The sequence below is a fragment of the Pangasianodon hypophthalmus genome, chromosome 18, assembly GCF_027358585.1.
Source record: "Pangasianodon hypophthalmus isolate fPanHyp1 chromosome 18, fPanHyp1.pri, whole genome shotgun sequence".
Taxonomy (NCBI): domain Eukaryota; kingdom Metazoa; phylum Chordata; class Actinopteri; order Siluriformes; family Pangasiidae; genus Pangasianodon; species Pangasianodon hypophthalmus.
The window spans coordinates 11,794,541-11,822,288 of NC_069727.1; the positions used below are offsets into that span (position 1 = coordinate 11,794,541).

The following is a 27,748-nucleotide window of genomic DNA, read 5'->3' on the forward strand; positions in this document are numbered from 1 at the left end:
GATCATCTTTTAGTATCGCGAGATGACAATTCACGGCCCTTGTTATTATAGTGCGCATGCGCAGTGCGACGACTCTGACCTTCATTGCCAGTGAACATGTTCGCCAGGGCCAGCGCGGCGGTGTTCCACCCACAATGGTAATTCATTTTAACAGAATTGTTATGTTATTCTTTTAAACATTATATTCTCCAAGTTGGTTTAATAAAGGCTAAAAACGTGCAGTGTTAGTAATTTAGTGAAATGCAGGTGAGAAGCTGCAAGGGCGAGCTGTTCTGTAGGCCGCAGTAACCTCGAGTAGCAAAGCGGCTTCAGCTCCAATGTATGAACTTCACAGCAGTTTGACGTGTTGCTAGCGGACATGCTAACTGGAGTTTACTTTTACAGACCAAACTGACATTTCTGACTTTGTTTAAGCTGAATTGTGTGTAAGAAAACTTCTGCCTTGTGATTTGCACACACTAAATTAAGAGGTTTTGTTGTTTTGAAGTGTTTGCTTTGGGAACATGGCAGTGAACTGGACGTGTATTTGATAACATTGGCCTGCCATATTACCTTCAGCATAAATGCAGAGCTGTAATCAGAAAGATTCAGAGTTGATCATGTTGGAGCTTTCATTTCACCCTTACTGCTGGTTAATAAGCTGATTTCCATTACAGTGGGCAGGTCAGGACCATGGCTACCTTGAAGGACAGTAAGTAACATTCATATCTCTTATACTTACACAGGCCTTGTTTTTTTTTATTGAATATTTGACATAGTTGAATTTGTCCTGTAGTAATTTAATGGCACTGCAAGTGACCGTATAAATGTTTTGATCCTCAGTCACCATTCGGTTGAAGTCCATCAAGAACATCCAGAAGATCACCAAGTCCATGAAGATGGTGGCCGCCGCCAAGTACGCCAGAGCTGAGAAGTCCTTGAAGCCGGCTCGTGTTTACGGCACCGGAGCTCTCTGTAAGTTTTAGCTTTACACTGAGATAAGGGATTTATTATACAGCCAAAATTCTGACTCAATATTTTCAGAATGTTGGATGGTAAAGGAATATATAATGGTAAATAACAGTAATGTGATCTTAAAACTACCGTAAGACTCCTGACCTAAATTCATATCATTTAGAAATAACAATTGTCATGAAACAAAGTGGGTAACAGATATACAGAAAGAAAGTGTATAGTGTGTAGTATAATGTTGGATTGCTGTTTGCCAAAAACTTTTCATGTGTATATGTGTCCATGTTCTTTAGCGCTGTATGAGAAGGCCGAGATCAAGGCTCCAGAGGATAAGAACAAGCACCTGTTAATTGGCGTGTCCTCTGATCGTGGGTTGTGTGGTGCCATCCACTCCAGCGTGGCCAAAACCATGAAGGGAGAAATCGCCAGACTCACTGGTGCTGGCAAAGAGGTCATGGTGGTTAATATCGGAGACAAGCTTAGAGGCCTGCTCTATAGGTTCATTTTTTTCCCCCTCTTTTGTAGATATTTATCAAATTAAGAAGTGATGTTTTTATAATAACCTTATAATTGTCAACCTTAGCTACAAACTATCTTCAGGGCTTGAATTTCGGCGCGGGATTGCGGGGATTGCGCATAATTTAAACCATTCCCGCAAGTTTAACTTTTATAATGCGAGAAATTCCTGCACAAATGTATTTGCTTCATCTCAGATCAAATTATGAAATGCATCAACAGACGTGAAAAAAGAAATCACCAGTTCAAACAGTCCATCTTTATTTTAGAATTTAATTCCACAAACAGCGCTGCACTGGCCATCTCTGACTGTCGTTGAACCCTGTAGCGCAGTGTGTGCTCTCCGTGGCCTGCGTCGCACTGATCTTATTCACACAAGGCTGTGTGACGCACTCTAATATTTTGAGTCATAATGAGCTGCTTGTGAAGATAGTATCGGCTTCCAAATTATATTATTTTAATCCCAAAATTCAAACATTAAATGCTGTTTTGCTCTTTATAGTGTGTGAGCGGATAGAGCGGGCCTGCCGCCTCAACACAGCAGCAGCGAAGCTTGTTTGAAGGAGAGCATGGTGTATTTTGTATAAAGTTTTTTTTTAAAAAAAAAAAAAACAAAACAAAGAAATTGAACTGAAACTGGAATATATGAAATTCACTGATTCTGAAAGGTATTAATATATAGTGTTAATACAGTTCTTAATGTCAGTTTGGAGGAGAGCATGACAAATTTTGTTATTAAGCTGTTTTGAGAACCATACATTAAAATCTGTAGGCATAAATAAATGAAGATTATTAATTTAGCCCGATGTGTCAAAATTTATTCTCCCCCCCATAATCTTTAAATCCCCCCCATGTGACCCATGTAAGTGGGGAATTCCCCCCCCCAGGTTAGAAAACGAAATTCATGCCCTGATGTTTAAACCAAACTGCTATACAATGGGGTCCAAAAATAAACAATAAAATTGCTACATTACATTGTACAATAAACGGGATAGAGTAAACTAATTGTTCATAAATCGCAATATTTTGTGTCTCTTGGGTATCCCTCTGAATTCTGTCTTATTGTCAGGACCCATGGAAAACACATTCTCATTAACTGTAAGGAAGTGGGCCGCAAACCCCCGACGTTCAACGACGCCTCTGTCATCGCCACAGAGCTGCTGAACTCCGGCTACGAGTTCGACCAGGGCACCATCATCTACAACCGATTCAGGTGAGTGTCCTGCACAGCACCAAATGTCCATAATCAGACCACACACATCTCATACACCAGCTCAGATACTCCCCATGTCATTGCACCTGAAAGTAGTACAGCCCTCTAGCATTACTTAAGTAACATACTATTTAGGCATCCTGTTTAGTGCACAGATTGCAGTTTGGGTCTGCTCCCTGAATTCCCATCAAGTGTGTGTTTGCTTGCCTGTCTCAGCCTTCGGATTAAACTGCACAGTGGAGAACAATGCAGCAGATCCCATGTTAAACGTTCTTCTACAAGTGACTCACAAAGCATTTTTCGCCAAAATCATGTAGCTTTAACTTGTGCATTTTTGCAGGTCTGTAATTTCCTACAAGACTGATGAGAAGCCCCTGTTTTCCGTGGACACAGTTGCAAGCTCAGGTATGCAGGCCCCAAAGATAGGGCCTTTCATTTTATTAATATATCATTCCAGTGAACTGGCAACGTATTGTACGTATTGCTACATAGATCATATATGACTAGACATGTCAACTCTAATTCCCTTACTATCCTTTTTCATGCAGAGAACATGGGCATCTACGATGACATTGATGCTGATGTGCTGAGGAACTACCAGGAATTTGCTCTGGTTAACATAATTTACTTTGGGCTGAAAGAGTCCACCACCAGTGAGCAGAGTGCTAGGATGACCGCTATGGACAGCGCCAGCAAGAACGCCTGTGAGTGAAACACCCGCCTTACTCCTCCTCTCTGCTCCAGACCTTTCCTTAAGTTTATTTTCCTCAAACAAATTAGTTTAGTTATCACAACAGTGGTTTAGTGTAAAGTATGAAGTAGAGGTCTTCTGTGAACACGAGTATATTATTTTTGTATTTCTCCCCTACAGCTGAGATGATTGACAAGCTGACCCTGACCTTCAACCGCACTCGCCAGGCTGTGATCACCAAGGAGCTGATCGAAATCATCTCCGGAGCTGCTGCTCTGTAAGATCTCTTTACCTGTGTATACTCATTTATTTGCTCCTCTCTCTCTCTGTCTCCATCTGCATGTTCACTCTCAATGATCTGTCCTCATCTGTCTGTGCACTCTCCTTATTCCATACACAAGACCAGGGCAGCGTTTTCAGAATTTTACTTGTCAAATAATTTTTTTCCCCCCAATTTTAGTTTCATTTAATCAACACTCAATTCCCTAATCTGTATATTTAATTTCTGACTCAAAACCTGGGACATTATTGGCCTACCATTACCAGTCATACCAGTCTGCATATAGTAATATGGTAACATTCAGGCTTAGTGTATTTACTGAGATCTTGTTACACAGGCTGTGATGTATAACAAAACCACATTAGCTCCATCTTCTCTATACACTCTCCATATTCTCACAGGTGATCAGCTCATAAATAAAGGATCTAGTACTATTTATCTGGCATCCTAGACATGAATAGCCAACAGCTCCTTTATTAGGGGGATTTTCAGATAATTCATTGAAATCCTCCATCCTGCAAAGGTGCCATCCTCTAATAGTGTAACCTTATCAAGTACAGTTTTGCTTACACAATCCTTGCTATGGCTTTGACCTGGGGATTCACAAGCCTTGTCTTGTGAGCCAATAGAAAGTGAGTAGGTAGAGCTGTGGTCTCTTTGACTGGTTTAAAAATGGAGGAGCTGCTTATTATTAAGAAGTGGTTACACAGGACTTGTGCCTTACTGTTTTCTGTTCCTTGGCACACATCTGAATAACAAATTAAGTACCTTGCTAATGTTATCCCTACATTCTCCAGAATTACATGCCATCATGACTGCCTGTAATTGCCTAATTTTGAATCTCGTACTAGGAAAATGTCAAATTTAAACGTCACATGTAAATCTGTGACTTAGACAACTGCTAAATCTAACGTACTGTTGATGCGAGCAACTCCATGGTATCACATGATCAGTTACTCTACATGCTACAGTGGGTAGTTGTCAGTCGGGTCAGAGTACTTTCAGTATGTAGGTAAATCATTCATCATTTATTCTGTTATCATGAAGCTGTCCCCTCTAATGTTTATAAGCTAGCGTCATGGGATAAAGAGCTATCAAGTTATTATACTCTTTCCTGGTAACGAATTCTCCTGTGTTTAAACTAGCGACTCGGTTTCATTCAACCTGCAACGGTTTTAAGATACTGATGCTGAAAAGGCCTTCTACCAAAGTAATGTGGTGCAATTTTTCCACATGTAACTAAGAATCCACAAAAAAAAATTCTTTAATTACAAATTAAATCCGTTAGTTCTTGCGGAATTATGAGGTCAGTAATGTCAGTTGTCCTTGATTTGAGTCTCACACCCTGTCCTCCTCACCTCATCAGTTTTGTATCTTTTTAATTATTCATTGTCTTGTCTTTGGGTTCTTTTGTCATGTTAACCACTGCATTTGCTCATCTCATGTACACTAATCATATTAATCACATTCATTTTTATTTGTTCTTTTTTTCCCTCTCCACCTTGTTTTTCCTTCTACTAACTATCTTGTACCTTGTATAAATTCCACTCTCTCAGGGAATGAGGCATGATGGAGGTAAACCGTAGTAAAGCAGAAGTAAATTGTAGCACAGTGGGTGTGTTTGAATAGCACGCATTCTGTGGTCTAAACATTCATATATTTTTTAAGTTATGATTGAAGTGGTATCTCAGTGCTTCTGCACTAGCCATCAGTTGAAATCTTAGGACTGCCAGAGAGACACTATTCTGCCCTTCTTCTTACAAGCCAGACTTCTAGCTTTGCTAGACAATCAGGTACATTTTGTCACAAGATGTGGCTAAGAAGTGCCTTTCACAAAAAGAAAGAATATGACGTGGCAGACCACCAACCACAGACATTTTTATGTAGCTTAGCAAATATACAAGATTATCTTGTTTCCTGCTTCACACAAAACATTTTAAGATGTGGATCTGAACTTCTTCCTGTATTTTGCCTTGTGCTACTTAAACACACCCCAGTGTTGGTAGACTGCCCCCATTACCCCATCCTGCACCCTTTATTTAACAAGTTTAGGGGTTTAGCAACTTTTTGTGTAGCAGGCTCCAGGTTTCTTTTTTTTTTTTTTTTTTAAAGAAACTGTGATAGTAGAATTTCCTGAGCATTTTCAGTGTTGAAATGGAATAAATGTTTTTAATTAGTGCTGGGTGCTATATTGAAACTGATTAAAATGTCATAATCAAATTTGTTCCAGTTATTAGCAATATGTTGTTCACAGAGATTAATAATCTCGGCTTTATTTAATGACGTGGATGCTCATTGGTTAATGGGAGAGCAAAAATATCTTAAGCTTAATGTTGACGTACACCCCTGGGCCTCTGATAGTTCTATACGTATATTCAAGTATTAATAGTTTTTAAACTCATTTTAAACATTTCTTAACCTTGAGCCTGCTCATTCTTAAAATCAGTAGTTCTACTGAGACAACCCTGAGTGCTGTGCAGTGCTGTATCATGATTCTGTTTGTTCAATATATTTTCTCTTTCTTTCTTCCACAGATAAAGAAGAACCGTGCAGGCCATCATGCTTCTGGCAGAAAATATTTGTTGTTCAGTCATCTGGTATCAAATTAAAGAGTATTTGTCCCTCTGTTTGTAAAATATCAGTAAATAAACCTCTTACATTGACACGTCCATCCATTTGGAATCTGTCTCCTATCTGATTCATCTTGTTGCAATTTTATTTGAAATTAAAACTCAGACAGGAATTTTGAAAACTTTACCACGACTCAATACTGCTTGTGTTGAGCATTAGCTGTGGCTCATTAATGGAGAGAATTTTTGCATGTTTTACTGCTGACACTGATGATTGCAGGTCTCTCTCATTTCATTATCAAAACACATTCTCAGCTTCTACCACTATTGTGTGGGGTTTAAGCCCTTAGGTGTCCAAAGGTCAACAGTACAGAAACTTTTGAAATAAGGATTAGATTTAAAATGGCACACTGGATTAATCCCATCAGTAAACTCCCACTGGAGCACTCTGTTTTATTGAAGCAGTATAAAATTACCCTGAACTGATTACTGCTGAACCCAGTTGACTTCATGAGGCTCGCATTGTTACTTTTAATAATTGGAGATCAAAACAACTTTGGCCTCCTCATTATCCCTTTGCAACGTGAACCCTTCTCTCTTTTAATAAACATTTAGAGTCGGGTGTCGCAGGATCACATTCAGTGGTGTTACATGACTGCAGTTTAATAAGTCCGGGGGAAGTCTGGGGTCGTTGATTACCCCGTCTGATATCACTGCACAAGGGGAAAGTTTAGTTTGGCCCAGATAACATATTCATTATTTAAATATTTGCTACTGGATCCTAGCGGGGTGAGGTCCTTGATCCGGGCTCATTTTATCCATCGCTTCATGTGAAAAGGTGAGACTGTGTTGCAGTCAGTTTTAAATTTCCTTAGATGCATGATTAGTTTAGTGGCAGTTTAAAGCACAATTACAAAATCAAATCTGATACTGCTTAATGGATAAGCCAGAGAAAGTAACAGATGATGGTTGCTTAGATCCCAATCCAGGGCCTTGTCCTGGACATGTAAGTGTTCCCTCTTACTCTGATACACCTGATTCAACTAATCAGCTAATTAACAGCTCTTCCTGAGGGGATACTCCAGCACCAGAGTTAGGAACAGTGGTTTATGTAAAATACGTCTGCTCTGGGCTTGGATGTAGAATTTGCGCATGCGCACTCCTGATCTTCTGTTGGGTAGGGGACTAAAAATGGCGCCCACCATGGAATAAAAAAAAATGCCAGCGTTACTCTTCTTTCAGATGATGAATAAAACATTGCACGGATTTTTTGCAGAATTGACTCTTCCAAACAGCGCATATCAACGGAATTAGCAGCACCACCCGCAGCTCTGCGTCCAGTGGAAGCATGTTCACAACGTAAACAACTGCGACTCGCCTCCATCGATTTCTCTGCGCTCTGCAGTGAGGACGCTAAAAATGGCGCCTACGGTGGAAGGAGTGTCGCCATTATGAGTTACTTAACTAAGAAAATATCGTAAGAGCGGCTTTATGGAGTTAACTGATTTAAAGAAATGTCATTATGTGAAATCCGGTACGAAGTAGAGATGTATAAAGAAAATCAATCGAGCAAACGAAGCTGCTTTTCGAAAGCTTATCGATTGCTCTGTGATCTTCATTTTACGAACTGAACCATGTCGCCTGCTATGAAAGTGACGTCCTTCCGATTAACCTAAGCGCAAACAACAACATATTACACATCAGATTGTGGAAATATGGTGTCTGTTAATGAATGTGATGTGTGAAACTGGCGCTGCTTAGCGTTAAGGATGCCTAAACAATGTAAACATTATCGATCAGACGCGGCTCTTTTGCGCATGCCCAATCGATTGCTCCGCGCTCGTCACTCCTGGAACTAAAGATGGCGCCTACTATGGAAGAAGCGCCGCCGTTGTTATTCGTGTAAATGTGACATAAACGAAGCCAAATAGCGCGGTTTCGTGGATTTGAAGGTTTGTGGCCGGCGGGGAGATGTGTGAGAGCTACGCGCGCTCGCTGATGCGGGTGGCGGTGGCGCAGCTGTGCCAGGCGCTGGGCTGGGACGCGGTGCAGCTCTCCGCCTGCGAGCTGCTCTCCGACGTGCTGGAGCGCTACCTGCAGCAGCTAGCCCGAGGCTGCCACCGCTACTCCGAGCTCTGTGAGTCCCTAGCTTCTCATTTATACTGCTCTGAGAGTCCACACACACACACACACACACACACACACCTAAAGCCATGTCCTGGGTGCGTGTTTACATCTTTAGCTTAGCCGGGTAGCAGAGTGCCCTGGCAAGCTAACGGTACCTAGCATAACTTAGCAGGGCTAGTTAGCTAGAAGCTAACCGTCAACACTTGATAGTTTTAGATGAGAAAGTTATGGTTCAGTGTTCCTCTGGGGAGTTTGAGGGGGGGGGGGGGAGTCTGGACGTGAGAAAGTGTCGTGTGCTCTCTTGTATTGGGTGCTTTAGTGTTGTTAGTACTAAAAAGGCGATAGATAGTAGTATCTTTCTCCAGACAGAAACTGTCATGTTTAGTGATGAACTTGTGCATAAACAGGTCGTACACCGAGCTTTTCATCACACAACTGTTCATTATTTCACTTCCAACACTTTCTGTAAATCTCTCCTTATAGCTGAATCCTATCACCTTAACTTCCCTGCAAGGGCTTTATGTTTACCTGCTGTTTTACCCCAATAACTCTTCATTCTGCCACATATAGCCATGCTGATTTCTAATAAAAACATATAGCCATGCTGATTTGTAATAAAAACATATAGCCATGCTGATTTTTAATAAAAACATATAGCCATGCTGATTTCTAATAAAAACATATAGCCATGCTGATTTCTAATAAAAACATATAGCCGTGCTGATTTCTGATAAAAACATATAGCCATGCTGATTTCTGATAAAAACATATAGCCATGCTGATTTCTAACAGAACATATAGCCATGCTGATTTCTAACAGAACATATAGCCATGCTGATTTCTAACAGAACATATAGCCGTGCTGATTTCTAATAAAACATATAGCCGTGCTGATTTCTAATAAAACATATAGCCGTGCTGATTTCTAATAAAACATATAGCCGTGCTGATTTCTAATAAAACATATAGCCGTGCTGATTTCTAATAAAAACATATAGCCATGCTGATTTGTAATAAAAACATATAGCCATGCTGATTTGTAATAAAAACATATAGCCATGCTGATTTGTAATAAAAACATATAGCCATGCTGATTTCTGATCAGAACATATAGCCATGCTGATTTCTAACAGAACATATAGCCGTGCTGATTTCTAATAAAAACATATAGCCATGCTGATTTCTAATAAAAACATATAGCCGTGCTGATTTCTAACAGAACATATAGCCGTGCTGATTTCTAACAGAACATATAGCCGTGCTGATTTCTAATAAAAACATATAGCCGTGCTGATTTCTAATAGAAACATATAGCCGTGCTGATTTCTAATAGAAACATATAGCCATGCTGATTTCTAACAGAACATATAGCCGTGCTGATTTCTAATAAAAACATATAGCCGTGCTGATTTCTAACAGAACATATAGCCGTGCTGATTTCTAATAGAAACATATAGCCATGCTGATTTCTAATAAAAACATATAGCCGTGCTGATTTCTAACAGAACATATAGCCGTGCTGATTTCTAATAAAAACATATAGCCGTGCTGATTTCTAACAGAACATATAGCCGTGCTGATTTCTAATAAAAACATATAGCCGTGCTGATTTCTAACAGAACATATAGCCGTGCTGATTTCTAACAGAACATATAGCCGTGCTGATTTCTAATAAAAACATATAGCCGTGCTGATTTCTAATAGAAACATATAGCCATGCTGATTTCTAACAGAACATATAGCCGTGCTGATTTCTAACAAAACATATAGCCGTGCTGATTTCTAACAAAACGTATAGCTGTGCTGATTTCTGATAAAAACATATAGCTGTGCTGATTTCTAAAAAAAAAAAAAAAAAAAAAAACAACATATGGTCATGCTGATTTCTAATAAAACATATAGCCATGCTGATTTCTGATAAAACATATAGCCATGCTGATTTCTAAAAAAAAAAAAAAAAAAACAACAAAAAAAAAACATATGGTCGTGCTGATTTCTAAGGAGAACACCTTTTTTTAAAAGGAAGAATTGTGGTTCTACATGTCTGGAGTGCAATGATTTACTGATTTCCTGCTCTAACACATCATCACACTCACCAATTATTGACCTGGGGTTGTTCCAGAAAGTGTGTTTAGCTACTAACTAAGTTTTCCGCATCAAAACCAGAGGTCAGAGTTAGTCTGTATTATTTAACATGGCGCCTTGTGCTGTTTACTTGCTCTGTGGCAGGTTTATTTAAACTGAACCAGGGATCAAGCCTCAGAAATCAACTGAACTTGCACTGGACTGTCAGAAGGGGACAGAAGATTCAGTAAACACTTACTCTTGCACTATTAACAGCTTTAATGGATTAATACTTTCCCCAACAATTTTTCTTAATGCCGTCATTCAGTTAAACGTAACTTGTATTTAGTCATATATTTATTGCATGCGTGTGGAATTGTCCATTTTTCCGACACAGATTTGTCAGTTATTAAAACATAAGTAAAGGCTTCAGGCAGTTGAGTAATTTCTCACCATTTATAATCATGTCATGTTTCAGTGTTTTCAAATGTAAAGGATGAATATTATGTGAATGGAACATCTTTCCACAGCATTAATGTGTAGGTAATGATATAATATTAAATATTGCTTCAATTAAATATATAGAGTGCTTCAATTAAATATATAGAGTGCTAAGAGGCTACTGATTATTATTATTATTATTATTACTATTATTTTCTCAGCAAGTGAGCAAAGTGAATGTAGGGTCTGATTTTGTGAACCAGTGACTCTTTAGAGTTTTAAAGGCTGATTCAGTGCAATTGTATGAACTTTTCTGTCCCTGTGCAACCACACAGCATCGCATGCGTATTTTTAGTGTATATATATATATAAAACTGTGTAGATTTGTGTGCAAGCACATGCACAAGATCTCACAGTTAGACAAGTTAGACAATGTTTAAATATAAAATCCTGCCTGAATGCCTTGCCTGTCAGTTTATTAAATTAATATCCTGCAGTCATTGCTCTAGGCTCTTCAGTCATTGCTCTAGGCTCTTCAGTCATTGCTCTAGGCTCTTCAGTCATTGCTCTAGGCTCTTCAGTCATTGCTCTAGGCTCTTCAGTCATTACTCTAGGCTCTTCAGTCATTACTCTAGGCTCTTCAGTCATTGCTCTAGGCTCTTCAGTCATTGCTGTAGTTCTTCAGACCTCACCATAGGTACTGCAGGCATCGCTGAAGGTTCTCCTGTTATTGCTGTTTCCTTTGACATGGCTGTAGGCTCTCTAGGCATCACTGTAGGTTCCCCCAGCATCACTGTAGTTCTCCAGGCATTGCTGTAGTTACTCACGTCCTAACTATAGTTCTTCAGGCATTGCTGGAGTTTCTTCAGACAGCGCTGGAAGTTCTTCCAGTATTGCTGTAGGTCTTTCAGACATTGCTGTAGGTTCTTTAGGTATCGCTGTAGGTTGTTCGGGTATCGCTGTAGGTTCTTCAGGTACTGCTGAAGATTCTTTCTGCATGCATGCATCCACATTTTCTTCATATTTTTTTGTTTTTTTTTTCTCTCCGCAGATGGGCGGACAGACCCTGGGCTGAGTGACATTGAGCAGGCCTTTGGGTTGATGGGGGTGAGTGTAGCAGAGCTGGAAGATTACATCAACAACCTAGAGCCGGTGGGGTTCTTCCACTCCATCCCCCAGTTCCCCATCAGCAAGAGCAGCGTTCTGCAGTTCCCCACCTCCAGCTTTGACACAGACGCCCGCAACGCCCTCCGTGGAGACAAGAGGGACTACATCCCAGAATACCTCCCTCCCCTTGCCCCGCTACACCAAGGTACGCATTACAGAGGGGATGTACTCCAAATATGCAGTGTGTACCACAGTGTATCTCCTCAAATCAGAGCAGGAACATTTTATACTCTCTTATACTTGAGCACACGACTATAACAAAGAGAGCAAAACAACACAGACTCAACCTAAAGTGTTACACTGCAGCTTGGTTGAATGGAAAAATTCACACAATCACATGCAATCAGTTTTTACCCCTAAACTGCTGCTGCATGTCTTACTCAGAACCCCCATGCGACCTGTTCACGAGGCGGCCACAAGGAGGCGTCTCCCTGCAGAACCAAAAGTCCAGGGTGTGGTGACAGCTCAGTGTGTCTCAGTCTGGAGAAGTGTGTCTGTTGTGTGCTGTACAGTGTCTTGTGGGTTAAGGTTAGAGTTAGGTTTATAGCAGGAGTTGGATCAGGTCTAGCTCCACCCCCTGGACTTTGGCTCTGCAGTGAGGACTATCTCGCAGTGTTGACAGAGCAGTGTTCGTTTCAGTAATGAGTGAGTATAAAGGTACATTTACACTAGCGATCGACAAAGCGACAGGCGATTGTTCCTTGTTTTTATACATTCGTGACACACAGCTGCGATTTCACAGACAACAAGTTATGTTAAGTTGCGAGTTAAGATTTTCTCAACTTTATGCAAAATAGGTATGACGTGGTAAAGCGACAAATCCAAACGATTGGCTTGAATGATTCCTCGGACCAATCATAAGAAAGGAATAAAATTGTAAAACTGTGGTTTCTTCTTATCCTGTCATATACAACCTTTTATTAAATATATAAAACTTCACGAAGAAAAATAACGCTGTAAAGTAATAGTGAAGATCGTTGATGTCTCTGGAGAGTGTTTGTAGCTAGTATATTTAGCTTGTGCTGCTGAATAGCTAATACGAATTCGCCTGGCATGCAACGTTCGTCAACCAACCAATTTTCACACCTAATTTTTAACATTTTCAAACGATTTTTTAATTTATTAACAGATTTTACACATCAGTTTAAGAACATTTTAAAGACAAGTAAATTCAGCCCATGACTCCTTGCCCTCTGAGCTGGACGGATGGTACACGCCCACGGGTGACAACAGCAGAGCTCGCACCACGCCCAGTGTGAACATAGGGTACGTAGATGTTAGCTGCCGTCATGTAGGAGACTTTGAAGCAGCTTCCTCCTGGCCACGGCTAATATAGAGAATTCAGATCATTATACATATTGGTGGATTTTGTTATTCCAGTCTTCCTGACGCTTTTATTTTCACGTCACATTGATCTGCGGGTTGTATTAGTATGTAGTAGTAAAGATCTTTGAGAGCTTTTCCAGAGCCGGCACTGTATTTTCAGTGTTTCCTTGTCACTGCGTGTGTATTGCTTAGAAATCATTTTTCCGAAACTTAATCAACTAAATATTTATTCATACATTTATTATGTTTCTCCTTTCAACACTCCTGTGTCTTTATTCAATATTCCACTATTACCATAGAACAAATTAAGTGAACTGGTAAATATTACAGTAAGTGTTTTGGACAGTGATCTTATTTTAAAGGCCCAAATTCTTAAGACTGCCCCTCAGGACTGCTATTTGAATTATCTGAAGGGCAATACTGTAAATACCTGCACAATCCACACAGTGCTGGACAACATATTTAAAAAATCTCACACGATATATAAATGTTATGAAGGGTTAAGACCCTGCGCATTAAGTTGTCTCCCTCTAGTGGTTACACATTCAGCAGGAAAGGACTGGTTATATTTTATATTTGAGATGGCACAATACAAATCTCTTTTTCTCCATACCGATACAGAATCCTTGAGCATCAGCTGATACCGATACCCATCTGGTATGATTTACAATGTTTTATTTATTTATTTATTTTTTTACTGAAGCACTACACAGTTAAGCTCTTTGACATTCAATCATTTACTTTTTAAATATGATAATGTATAAATACAATCAGTCCTAACAAAAAAAAACTGTCCCTTTATATGTAAAAATTGCCAGTTCTGATAATATTTTTTTCCAGTTCCAATTTTTGCCATTCATATCTGATGTGTTTTTGATGTTATATCTGATGTGGGGGTGTGAAGGATAGTGTGTAGTGTGAAGGTGTGAAGGATAGTGTGTGTGACTCTTTGTTGAACCAGAAGGAGCTAGTGTGAGAGATGTGTGTGTTTCCTCAGGCCAAAAACATGGAAGCTGTCTGCCTCGACCGCTCTCCTCTGTTCAAACCTTCATCCCTTTTCCCTCCGTCTCACCTGCCGACATCCTCCTACACTTCCTGTCTGGCTCCTGTCCCAGCGTCTGGCACCACACACGCGCACACACTCCTTCTCATCACACACACGGGGCGCTGTCAGCGGGTGGTGGAGAGGCAGACATGATCGGGGTTGTTTTAGGTCGGCCAGGAAGTGGACACTGTGTGTGTGCGTGCGTGTGTGTGCGTGCGTGTGTGTGCGTGCGTGTGTGTGCGTGCGTGTGTGTGCGTGCGTGTGTGTGTGTGTGTGTGGGATATGTGTGTGTTAGCTGGGGGTCTGGCCCGGATGGCAGAAAGCCTAGGTAGTAGAAAGGCGTGTGTGTGTGACTCCAGCCAGGGCAGGAGGCCTAACTGGGCTTGGAGCCAGCACTCAGCTGGGTGCCTCTCTCCCTCTATTTCTCGCTCTCTCTCTCTCTCTCTCTCTCTCTCTGTGTGCAAGTGCACGTCAGGGCTCAAGAGTTACTGAAACTGCTGCAGTTGGAAATATAGCCACATGTTGGTGCTGTTTAACCACAAATGTCCTCCACTTCAGTTCAGTTCTCTGTAGCTTTTATCTAGTCATATAGAGTTTGTTAAAAAAAAATGTTTACTCTGATAAAACGCAGTAGAAGACGAAACCGTAAACAACAATTTGAGACCTTTTTTCACTTTTGTGTAACACACTAAGATATATACTGTATTTTAAATGTTATGTATAATGTGTGTGTAATAATTAAAATGGACATGCACGTTAATCAGCATCCAAGTACACTAAACTTATACTAAATAAGATTGTTTTATGTTTAAATGGGACAGGACAAACTGTATCTTATAAATTAACAATAAATACAATCTTTGTTTTTGTTTTTCTTGGCACATGCTAAAATAGGAAATGAATCCATATATATATATATATATATATATATATATATATATATATATATATATATATATATATATATATCTTAGCCATCATATCCCAATACCTCCTGTACCATCACACTCTTACTATTTTTAAAAAGCAGTTACAGTGATGAAAGACAAGAAAAGTAAAAATACAGGAACGTTCTTTTAAAGGCAAAAACTATTTTTGTGAATAAATACAATAATAAATGTGAATATTTTAAACATCACATTTTTTTTCCATTTCAAAACAAAAATGAATGATTGAATGAATGCTGTATACTTGAACTGATAAGGAAGAAAATGTGTGTGTATGACACAACGTGCAAGACTTTTGTAAAGGCTCAGAACATTGCAGTTTGTAGGATACACGGCTCAATGAGGATTTGCATGTGAAGCTAATGAGCAGGGTCTACATGCTTGGTGAAGCGTCCATGGTGTTCGAGAATGTGGAAAAACCTGAGTAGAGTTTCAGGGCATGTGAATCTACTTTGGAATGTGCAAGAAAGTGCGAATGTGCTTCTACTTAAAAGACTGGAATGATCTGAGTTTTCCCCTTCCTTCAGATTACGATCCTCTTCCTGATTGACTGCTGATCTTCCTCTTTACCTGTAGCTCGCTGATGCAGTGGTCTCCTTATCACTAACAGTGAAACCATATTCCTCAGAAACCTGGAAATGACTTCTGATTAGAGGTTTAACGATGCATCGTGATGCAAAAATGTGAAATGTGTGATATCAGTATTCTGTTAATTATGCATGTAATGCAGTTGCAGTTTTTGAACACCAGAGGTCCCTATCTGCACATCCTATAGAGTTAAAATATACAGAGACATGATCGTGTTCTTTACTGGAGAGCCTGAGAGATTCCCGTCTCATTACCGAGAAGGGAATCATCCGCACTTGTGAAGTGACCGATAGCCCGATAGCTCCGGATTTCAATGATCAACTCACATTGTACCTTATACAGTCGCACAACCACGTTAGAACGGTTTAAAGAGCTCCCATTAGCTTTCACACAGCACCATCCCCACGCCTCTGTGACCTCTGCTCATTATGTTCCAGTAAATCATATTCACTGTTCCCAGGACGGACAATTTGTTTATTCAGTCAGAATTTTTGGGAGAATGTATGCAATTATTTTTATTTTTAAGATATGGTGAACATGTATTACATTTTATTTACAATATTAAACCTCTGTTCATAGCTATTTTTAATTTATTTACTTTTACACGGCCAAAAATGTTCATTGTTTTGCATCGTTTATTATACAAAATGAAAAAAGGATTTTTTTTTAGTCATAATTTTTCTTCATCCAAATTATGTTCAGATTTTCTGAGAGTCGAATTGAATGGAATCATGAATGCAGTATCATGAATCCTCCTGATCCTGAGCAAGCAAAGGAGCTACAGCTAAATATAACGAAAATATGAAGAAAAGGAGCCCAACGTTACTTTGAGTTCCAAGAACTCAACCTGGGAACTTGTGTGGATTTACTGATGAAGAATCAGAAGAAGGCTTAATCTTGTAGATTCTGAATAATCTGAGTTGAAAAATAGATCAAATGGACTGCTGAACAAGCAAAGGAGCTACAATAGCAAAGAAAAGACGTTCATCCACACAATTCCCCAGGTCACTTCTTGGAACTTTTTCTTTACACCTCGCTCTCAGCATTTGTGAGTAGGTCTCTCAGCAGTAGCTGTGATCTGCCGTACATCACAGCGATCCTCCGTGGCAGTGACGCATGTACAGAATTACACACGCTCTCGGGTTGATTTCGGCTGAATTGGCGCAAAGCCACGCTGCCGCTGACGTTGTGTAATGTTCCGTTTCAAACACGGTATAGTGAGCACTTTGTGGGCCTCATTTAACAATCTTTCAGTAAAGCCCTGTGTAAATAATGCTGTAAATGTAATAAAAATACGCAATTTAAATGTAATGAATAGACGCAAATTATATGATTTGAAGTGGAGTTTTACATTAGTTCGTCGTCTTGTGTGTAAATTTAAACACACTCGGAAGAACCAGTACGGATATGAATGTTTTGTTGAATTTACAGGATTTTCACGAATGCCACATTTCTTGTGTAAAGACTCATATGAACGATTTACGCATAAATCAGTCAGTCTCCAGCTTGATAAATGAGGCCCAGTGTTTGTCAGGAATGAACTTTCAATAGTAGATACAGCTTCATGTCTCGAGTAGAAGTTGCATTGCACCAATCAGCACCATCACTTCTTTTCACATCTGATTGGTCATAAGGTGTTGACTGGTTTTTTTTTTTTTGTGTAAAACCACAGCTTGAGCAGTACTTCCTGCTGCAAAATATATTTCAGTGCATTTATTCTAATACTAGCTTTTCTATAGTAACTTATAACTATAGTAACACAGTCACATAGTAACAGTGTCGTAACCATAGTAACGTTATAGTAAATTAGCAACTGTGTAGTAACTATAGTAACAGAATAGTAACACCACAGTATCACTATAGTAAAATAGTAACGCTATAGAAACTAACACAGGGAGTGGTATGGTAGATGCATAATCTAAGCTTATTAATACAAATGAATACAAAAATACTGACAGTGTATTGTCAAGTAAATGTATAATCATTGATCTGTTGAAGCTTTGTGTAAGTAACATGTATGAAAGAATCTCAGGTGTCAGAATCTGTAGGAAGTTTTCCTCCATGGGGACGTTTTCAGGACAGAGAATGCGTGCTTTTTTTCCCGGTTTCTCTGTAACAGGACAAGCTGCATTTTTTTTGTCTTACTAACTCTTTAAAAAGAGAGGGTGGTAAGGAAACAACTGCTTATAACTGCTGGAAAAGAAAGTGATAACAGGAACTTACATTACATGTAGCTCTAACCCAATAAAACAGAGTTCTTTAAGAAAATGAAAATGCATTCTTTAAGAATAAAATGTAATGCAAGAGGAATAAAACATGTTGGGATATGATGTTATAGGAAAATAATCAGGTTTAGGGTGGTAACAGTAGCTTTGTTTCTGTTCCTCTGTTTTTCTGTAACATCGCATCCAAAAATATTATTGGAAACAGTGGTTAATGAGCCAGGGTTATAGAAGTCCTGATGATACCTGGAAGACTCATCATGACATTTATCACAATGTACCAATATAGACGTCTCAGAATGTTCGCTCCTCAGAAAGAGTTAGACCCGCTCTCTAACTCTCCACACTCGTTCAGTGTTTTGACAAAGAGAGAGAGAGTGAGCAGAGCAGAGCTGTGGCCGGGTTTCAGTCTGCAGGCGCTTGTTTGTCTATTGTGCTGAAGCTTATTGTCGTTTGCTCCAGAGGGAAGGAGGGATGGCAGAGCGAGAGTGAGCGATTGCATCTGTACACTGAAATTACCAGCGATCAAGCTGCGTGATAAAGGGCCGTTCTATGCAGAGAGAGCTGGAGCGAGAGGCACAAGATGAATAGACGTAGGAGAAAAGAGTTCTCTCTGCTGGGTGTCGTCCAGTGATGTGAGATTGGGGCTCTGTCTCGACTTATTAGAGCTGCTGAGGTTAAAGTAAACTTTTATCCAGTTCTGTGAGACACAGTAGCCAACAAAGGAAGAGCAAATTAGAGAGAGAGAGAGAGAGAGAGAGAGAGAGAGAGAGAGAGGGAGGGAGGGAGGGAGACATTCGGTAACCTTGTTATATTAACCTGTTATTAACCTTCAATTTTCTTGTCATATTTGCTTTGGCAGTAATGTAATCTAGCATTTATGCCAATAAAGAACTGAACAGAGAGAGAGAGATGGGTCTGAGGGGTTAAGTGAAACTATTACGTTTTTGATTTATTTAATTCGTCACTCAGAGAACATTCAAAACCACAAAATAGTCTCGCTTGTTATTTGTGCCATAAAAAGCAACATTATGCTGTTCTATTTCTTACCCTGCCCAAACGTTTAAGTTTAATTTGTCTTTTCAGCACAAGTTAACATGCACATTTGTTTTCTGCTCTTTTACAGAGCTTTTTAGTGAGTTGAAAATGTCCTCACAAAGGTTATTTCATTTCATCAACAGGTATAACAGTCATTTCTGTCATATAATGTAATATAAACCTGCCATTTAAAATGCAGCCAGAACTACTGTTAGAGCTGCTGTTAGAGGAAATTAACACCTTCTGACCGAAACTTAATCAAGAATTCATCAATACCTTTTTTTTAAAGTACGTTTGTTGTAAGCCTGGGTAAGCGATCAGGTAAAATTGGCGCTGTTACTCCATGTTGGACTGAATAACAGCGTGCCATAATGCTCGAGTAGTTGTTGCTGTGGGAGCTGTGACTCTTCCAGTCTTCTCTATTCAGATACTAAACTTGTTTGGGCCAGTTCTGTTTTTGATAGTGCAGTAGATGATGGCACAGCTGTCGTGGTAAAAGGAAAATAAGATATTTAGACAGAACTTCCATTTATTAATGTAAAAAAAAACGTAAGATGATTCCCATCAGTTCCTGTCACATCCAGAGAGATGTCACAATTTAACATTAGTTAGTCTTCTTGTGTGTAAATTTAAACGCACTCGGAAGAACCAGTATGGATACGAATGTTTTGCTGAATTTCACATCCAGGGAGACGTCACAATTTAACTCTTTACGATTTTCATACCTCAGTCTTGTGTGTGTCAGAGTGTGTGTGTATGTGTGTGTATGTGTGTGTATGTGTGTGTATGTGTGTGTGTGTGTGCGTGTGTGTGTGTGTGCGTGTGTGTGTGTGTGCGTGTGTGTGTGTGTGCGTGCGTGTGTGTGTGCGTGCGTGTGTGTGTGCGTGTGTGTGTGTGTGCGTGCGTGTGTGTGTGTGTGCGTGTGTGCACCTAGCCTCTGTTAAGTTCCGAATTGAGCGCAGTCTCCGCATTTGAGCCGCTTCGTTATCGGGCCTCTTTTGAAAGCCTCACAAGGGCGTAAAATGATTAGAGGAACAGCTGACAATGTGTGAAGAGATTTGCACCGTTTCCGCCGCTGCGGCGACAATGTCAGGTACAGCCGTGACACTCTGAAAAGAGAAAAGGATGAATATTAAAGGCGCCCTTCTGTTCTCCTTTTCTTATGTGCGACGGAATAAACGTCTTCACGTCTTCTTCAGGCAGGGAATAGACCCGAGGCCTGTTTCCGATTGGCGAGTGCGCCCTCCCTTAGCCAGGAGAATCAGGCCTGATGAAAAGAGTTTCATCTTTTAAGTATAATTCTCATTACACACACACCCACACGCACACACACGTGCTCACTCTCAGTCTTGTGCTCCTTCTCTGTTTTCCCAGGCCAGTTTCTGTGCAGTGTGACACTGTAGCTGATGTTGTAACTCCTGTATTATCTCTCTACTCCTTGCTTATCTCAGTGTATTTCCCTTCCTCTTCCCAGAGAGAGAGAGAGAGAGGCTGGCTATCTGTGCTTTGTACTTTTCTGACTATTTATGTCGGACAAGGTCAGAATCGTTTAAACTTGCCCGGCTCGCTTAGACCCACAGATAAGATGCGAGCAGAAAGGATAGAGATCGATGGAGAAGTGCGCATCTCTCTCTCCCGTCTCTCAGTTTGTCAGTCGTGTCCATTTGTCTCTTTAAGAGTCCACGAGGCTGCCGTAAAATACACTACTGCTCCCTAAACGCGCCACTTTGCTCACCCAGATCAAATCAGAAAGCAAATTAAAATACTATCAAATAAATCCGAGTTGCAGCTGCTTCTGAGGAGCTACTGCACAACGAGATATTGAGATGGGGAGAGAGAGAGAGAGAGAGAGAGAGAATGAGAGAGGGTGTGCTGCTTTCTCACACAAACATATTTTGAGACACCTTGCATAATTCAGGAGCCACGCATCTGTTTACTCATTTCGGTATTGGTGTCTGTATTGACAAGTACCAAGAAACATGCACGGTCTATAAATAGTTTTGATGCCTGCCTAGTTATTATATTAACATTAGCCAATACTTTTGAACTTAGTCACTTTCACAATCAAAACCCGGGACTGCTTAGCACACTGGAGCTTATACTTGGTCTAGCTAGTTAATTTATTTGTTCACTCCTGTAGGCGTGATCTGATCAGTTATCAGCTATCAGTATGTATGTATCATGCGGATGTATTTGTGGCTTCCTGTCCTGATTTTTTTTTTTTTTTTTTTTTTTTCCTGTTTGAAAGAGAATAACTTTAGAAGCTGTAATGCAGCTATTTCTCACCATATCCTCTTCCTCTTTGACAACCCGTGTGGAATAAACAGCGATTAGTGAAGGCATTTATTACCCCACATCTAAGTGGCTTTCTGTGCTGAATGTGTTAAATGTGTTCAGTGATTTTTATTGGGTCACACGTATCTGTGTTTTCTCTCTCTCGCTCTTTTTTTAATGTCTGAGGCTTGTGTGTCGCGGAGGAAGAGTCAGTTCTTATGTTACTCTGTCCAGGCTGTATGATAGATGGCTCAGCACAACCCTAATGCCCCCTGTCACAACCATTTACTTTCCTCTGTCTGTAGCCTGTATATAGGTGTGTGGTGTGTGTGAAAGAGAAGGGGAGAAGGGGTTGGATCTTTGCTACCTTATGATTGACAGGGCTGGGATGACTCCCTGCTGTACAGAGCCAGCTACTGCATATATGAGAGAGAGAGAGAGAGAGAGAGAGAGAGAGAGTGTGTGTGTGTGTGTGTGTGTGTGTGTGTGTGTGTGTGTGTGTGTGTGTGTGTGTGTGTGGAGGCAGAGAAAACCCCAGTGTGTGGCTCAGTGGAGGGGTCAGCTGACCCCGGATCAATCCTGTAGAGAAGGCCGCCCTGCTCACACTAACCGCACTAACTCAAAACGTCTGTCTCTCTGTGTGTGTGTGTGTGTGTTTGTGGGGCAAACACAGCTGCTTTTGACTACCATATTTCTCTCATTTCTTTTCCTCACACTTCCTCTTGCTTCTGTATACAGGCTATACATTAAGCTTTACACACCTTCACTGGCCACTTTAATAGGAATCCCTGGACCCCCTGCTTGTTCATGTAATTATCTAATCAGCCAATCATTTGGCTTCAGTTAACGTTCATGTCAAACATCAGAACTGAGGAAAATATGATCTAGGTGATTTTGACCATGCCATGGTTGTTGGTGCTGTGTTGAGTATTTCAGAAACTGCTGATCTCATGGGATTTTCTCACACAACAGTCTCTAGAGTTTATATAGAAATGTGTGGGGGGAAAAAAAAAAAAAACATCCACTGAGCAGCAGTTCTGCAGGTGAAAACGCCTTGTCGATGAGAGACGTCAGCGGAGAATGGCCAGATGGTTCGAGCTGGCAGGAAGACTACAGTAACTCAAATAAACACCCTTTACAACAGTGCTGAGCAGAAAGGCATCTCAGAACACACAACATCCACAACTACAAGAGGAGAAAATCTCATCAGGTTACGCTCCTGTCCGACTAGAACAGGAATCTGCAGTTACAACGGGTACACATTTCACTGAAACTGGACAGATGAAGATTGGCAGAGCCACTGTTGGGTCGTTAAAGCAATACATTTCACACAATGTTCTCCTTACACCAAATATAGTCAGTCAGCCATGACGTAGCTGGTGTTCAGAGTTTGCGTCTTTTGCTTTTACACTAGTCTACTGTAGCTAATGAGTAAGGGAAGCTATCTGAAGTTTCCTCAGAAACGTTCGACTTGTTCAGCAGCTCAACCAGACTTGCTCATGTGGTTATTGACACCATATGACACACCATCATTTAAAAAAAATTGTTGCTGCCTCACAGCTCCAGCATCCCCAGTTCGATCCTGAGTTTGAGTTACAAAGTTTCAAGGAGGCTCGTAACTTGTTTTTGTACATGAATGATAATCTAGTTAACCTGATGTGTTATGAAACTCTGTGCACAAACAGTGTTATTGCTCCTTGTATGCACTTTCCGTGTATAACCTTCTAAATTAGCCTTGTAGCTTCAGTGCAGAAGCAAGGAAGCTTCAGACCCCAAACATGTCTTGGTTGATTCACTACATTTGCGGTTCATCTCTCGCTAATAAGTGCGTATCTTCACTGAGTGTCTGTTACAAACCCACACTGCTCTGGTTGAAAAAAAAGAAATATCCATGTGTGGTGTGTGCCCCGGTGTAAACATGTACCTGGGTAAAGTGTCTTGAAGCGAACTTGACACACTTGTTTAGGATATCATTTGTTTTTCTATAATCATTTCGCTGAATGTGGTCTTTTTTTTTTTTTTTTTGGGTCTTCTCTTTGGATTTTCTCTTACTTTTTTTTTACCACTTCCTCTAAGCTGCACATTGCATGGTTCTCCTCTTCCGCCGCTACTGCCTTGTGTTTGAACTCTTTGAAGCGGCCGGAGAGAAAAACAAAAAGGGGGGAAAGAAGACAGAGAAGAGAAGTGTAATTACAAAAGAGGAATGGTAGTTCTTTTACGGATGCATCAAAGCGTTTGCTGTTCAACTGCATCTTCAGTTCGTGAGACTTTGATTCACGGTTGTGATGTGGGATTTGCCTCTCTATGCTTTATGCAAATTGTTTTAAAGAATTAAGAATAAAGGTTTTTTATTTATTTTTTTTCTTCTGGTGACAATTCAATTAATTTCTTAAAAAATTTTTGTGAAATCTTTTTTTTTTTTTTTTTTTTTTAGTAACCAGATAAAGCATCCAAATAAATACATTCCAGTTTAAACTGACACCATTGATTAGTTTTAGTTCAGATTTAAATGAAAATATGTAATGCATTCATTTGTTCATATTTGTGTTTGGAGCAGAAAGTAGTATGTACTGAATCACCTTGCAGTACCTCTTCTGCCTCTAGATGGCACTGTTGCACTAGCTAATTAGAGTATTTCTCTATCTCTCTCTCTCTCTCACACACACACACACACACACACACACACACACACACACACACACACACACACTTTCAGTGTCAGTGTCAGCCTCTTTCTCTCCGGGTGTGTGGTGATACTGAGGCAGGTTGTGTTACTAGTTGTGTGTATGGCTGTTTTATAATTAAATTTTTATCGTGGCTTCAATTAGGGCTGAACAACATGGCAAAAATCTATCACGATACAAGATGGTGTTTTCATGATGCACAATGTGTATAGAGGTGTTTAGCTTTAAAAATTAAACTCATTTGTGTGGAGAAGGCTATCTAGTTAGTTAACATTAGTACTCCTCATTAGCCAGGGTAAAACAGGCTGAATTCTGAGGGGACTTTAATACTGGACATATATGACGTCTGTGTTCTTTTTTTTTTTTTTTTTTTAGAGTGTATGCACTGTGCTTTTCTTCTCTTCTAGTTGTTTGTATTACTTGTCTCTTTTCTGCTTTTGTTTCTGTCTGTATTTTATTCATATGAACACACTGAGGCTGATGGCGTGACATTTTATTGTATGATATCTTCAGATCTGTGACACCACAGATGCATTCATGCTTTCCATGAATCCTTGATGCACCTTTTGTGTGTCTGTCTATTGCTTTTTCTCACACACACATACATGCACAAATACAAATATGTGTAGTGTACGGAACATAAATATACTATTGCAGTACTGTGTATTGAGAAATAGGCTATATGTTCGCTAACAAACAACTGCATTAAAAAAACCCTGAAATTCTGAGTTTAATGATACACTTATTTAAGAACTCTGAAAAAGAAAAAGAAAAATTGTGTATAAAAGTAACATTTTACAATTTGAACAATTCAGAACATCTATTCACCGCTAATAGATACTATATTGTCATATTACCCAGCAGAGTTCATTTATAAACAATGTGGACACACATTCGCGCACACACACACACACCCTCTCTCACACACTTTGTGATTTCAGTAAGAGCTCGTATGACAGTAGAGTAACTTTCACATTCAGTTCTATCGAGGTCAGTTTTTTTTTTTTTGTATGTCATGTAACACTGTACAGGTATAATGACAATAAAAAATAAAACTTGTGTAGACTTTATAGTGACATGTACACAAGCACCAGAATAATCTGTTTGTATTAAAATGTATTAATAATATCAATATTGTAAAATTATTTCATGATATATTTCTGAAAAATTGTATATATATATATATATATATATATATATATATATATATATATATATATTACAATATATATATATATATATATATTACAATATATATATATATATTACAATATATATATAAAATAATATATAATGTAATATATATATAATTACAAACTGATTGGATGCAGCTTGACTGATGTTTTGCACTGAATCTTTAAAATTTAACCGAATTAAAAAATATAATTTCTCTCATTGTTCAACAATTATTTTAGAATTATGCATTAATTGTGAAAAGATTGTCTAAAATTACGCAATCATAAAAATATATAATCTAAATTTGTATTTAGATTTGGAGTCATTTTAAATGCATCATTAAAAACATATTACACTTTTTTTGGCTTTTTTATGCAGCATGACTGCGTTGCTGAATGTTTCTTTATAAAAAAAAAAGTCTCCTGATACATATCGTGCAGTGTAGAAATATCTTCACGTATCGTGGCATGAGATTTTTGCCATTTCGGCCACCCCTATATGTAGTACACATGGACTTTTCGGTGTGATGAGCATGTGTACATTGTGAAGACACTCCCATCTCTGATTTATACAGAGCTCACTTATCCCGGCCAAATCAATCTCAACTGCTACAGCCGTCCTCCGGCAACATTAATTAACAGACATGTGTCCGGAAAACTTAACCTGCGGAGTAAAAAAAAATTAAAAATAAACTTTTACCGAATTTGCCCTACTATGCACATCTCTCTCTCCATACATATATAATATAGTATGTGTGTGTGTGTGTGTGTTTATATGTATGTAGAGAGAGAGAGGGTACAAAGTAGGGCATGAGAATGTAATATCAGTATATTGTGATAAATTATGTCATAATTTTCTAAGATATCACAGGTCTCGTTTTATATTTTTCTTTTTTACACAGGAAAGACAAACTGAAAGCAGCTGATTTGATGTTAACATTTTGTCCTGAGCCTTTTTTTCTAATTGTTAGATTTTTTTTGTTTTTCAGCTGAAAGTAATTGAATTTTGTAGACGTACGTTTTTGATGTGGGCGTATCTCTATCTATCTATCTAGCTATCTATCTACATATATATATATATATATATATAATTTTAGTGGGGGTGTGTGTGAAATCTCATTACAGTTTCATCTCCAGCAGCTTGTGTGTGCTTTTAAGTGGTCCATTAATATACTGTGAGATTTTTTTTAGTAACACTAGTGCTGCGCAGACACCTCATTGACTAGGTAAAAAGAAAAAGGTAGCTAACTACATAATGATGTATGAAGAGCTAGTTAGCTAGTTAAGTGCATTAATGCACACTAATGGAAATGAACTAGTGTGTGATTACTGTCTTTGAACACGGTTTCTAATGTAGCACATCGTGTTTGTGCTCTCGACAAAAAGTCAGCAAGTTGTTGGCGTCGCGCGTCATAGACGTTTGAGTCTGGCTAGCATCTTTTTTTTTTTTTTCTCTGCATGTGTTTAACCGAGAGGTGACTGTGTGTGCAGGAGAGTTACGTGGCAGCTTTGTGCTGGACTTTATTTTGCTTTTGCGTAAGCAAGAATTTGATTGATGCTGATTAATTTGGGACAGTATGACGTGTGTGTGTGTGTGTGTGTGTGTACGTGTGTGTGTGTGTGTGTAATGGATGAGTTACGATAGGCCGTTACTAATTGAAGCAGTGGATGGGAGGGTGTGGAATGTGAACCGCTCCCCAGAGAGAAAGCCAGGCCTGCAGACTCAGCCGTGTCTCTGTGTCATGCTCTCAGGGTGGGTCACAGTTAACCAGGGCTAAATGTCTACATTTGGGTGTGGTCACACTTCCTGATTTTTCTGAGTGACACCCAGCCACACCCGCCTCCTCGTCCCGCAGGTCGTAAACTTGATCATGTGATATCTCCGTAGCTGTTCGTTTCATTTCCTCAGCTTGATGCAGCTATTAGCTTAAAAATTGCTGTGTTTAATTTCCTGATCTAATATTTCAGCAGCAGTAGCTAAGCTAATCAGGTACATAAATGCAGTGCTAACATTAGCCGGCAGCTTGCTAGTAGTAGTTGCTTAGTAACTTTGCAGTAACACACTAGCGAACATTAAGCTAACTATTATACTGTGTATTCAAAAAGTAGCTAAGGTCACTAGCAAGGAAATGTTAAGTAAATTATTGTGGTGGTGTTGTACGATGTACAATTGAACTTAACATGGGCTCCTCCCCATCTTAACCCCAAACAAGCAGCAAGACTCCCACAAAAGCGACATGACCAGTGTGTGTGTGTGTGTGTGTGTGTGTGTGTGTGTGTGTGTGTGTGTCGCTGCAAACGAACCTCTAATGGATGTAAATCTGAATTTTTGGCTCTGAATATTTTTAAGAGTCTAAATGTTTTCACACGTGTGTGTGTGTGTGTGTGTGTGATTGACACTTCCTCTACTTCTCCTTATTTGCCACAAA

At 39.5% G+C, this 27,748-nt stretch overlaps 2 protein-coding genes across 3 annotated transcripts in view; both read left to right on the forward strand.

Moving 5' to 3' along the window:
* The first annotated feature begins 32 nt into the window (after positions 1-32).
* atp5f1c (ATP synthase F1 subunit gamma) lies at positions 33-6,322 on the forward strand. 2 transcript variants are annotated; one of them, XM_026923678.3, is made up of 9 exons: positions 33-137; positions 657-691; positions 823-954; positions 1,245-1,449; positions 2,537-2,680; positions 3,021-3,085; positions 3,229-3,384; positions 3,552-3,648; positions 6,186-6,322. In XM_026923678.3, exons 1-9 carry the CDS (start codon positions 97-99, stop codon positions 6,187-6,189), a joined length of 879 nt encoding a protein of 292 aa, XP_026779479.1. In that variant the 5' UTR covers positions 33-96; the 3' UTR covers positions 6,190-6,322. The 2 variants fall into 2 exon arrangements, with proteins under 2 accessions (XP_026779479.1, XP_026779480.1); XM_026923679.3 differs by lacking the exon at positions 6,186-6,322 and having other exon boundaries at positions 3,552-3,652.
* A 1,050-nt stretch (positions 6,323-7,372) lies between these two features.
* taf3 (TAF3 RNA polymerase II, TATA box binding protein (TBP)-associated facto) overlaps positions 7,373-27,748 on the forward strand; it is a 67,836-nt gene continuing 47,460 nt past the window's right edge. The window contains exons 1-2 of the mRNA XM_026923101.3: positions 7,373-8,358; positions 11,905-12,165. Coding sequence (XP_026778902.1) covers positions 8,193-8,358; positions 11,905-12,165 — 427 coding nt within the window. The 5' untranslated portion in view covers positions 7,373-8,192. The remainder of the gene's footprint in view (positions 8,359-11,904; positions 12,166-27,748) is intronic.

Coding starts and splice junctions, on each gene's coding strand:
- atp5f1c (XM_026923678.3), top strand. CDS start 97: ATGTTCGCCAGGGCCAGCGCGGCGGTGTTCCACCCACAATG. Junction 3,086..3,228: donor GGACACAGTTGCAAGCTCAG/GTATGCAGGCCC, acceptor TTTTTCATGCAG/AGAACATGGGCATCTACGAT. Junction 3,385..3,551: donor CAGCGCCAGCAAGAACGCCT/GTGAGTGAAACA, acceptor TCTCCCCTACAG/CTGAGATGATTGACAAGCTG.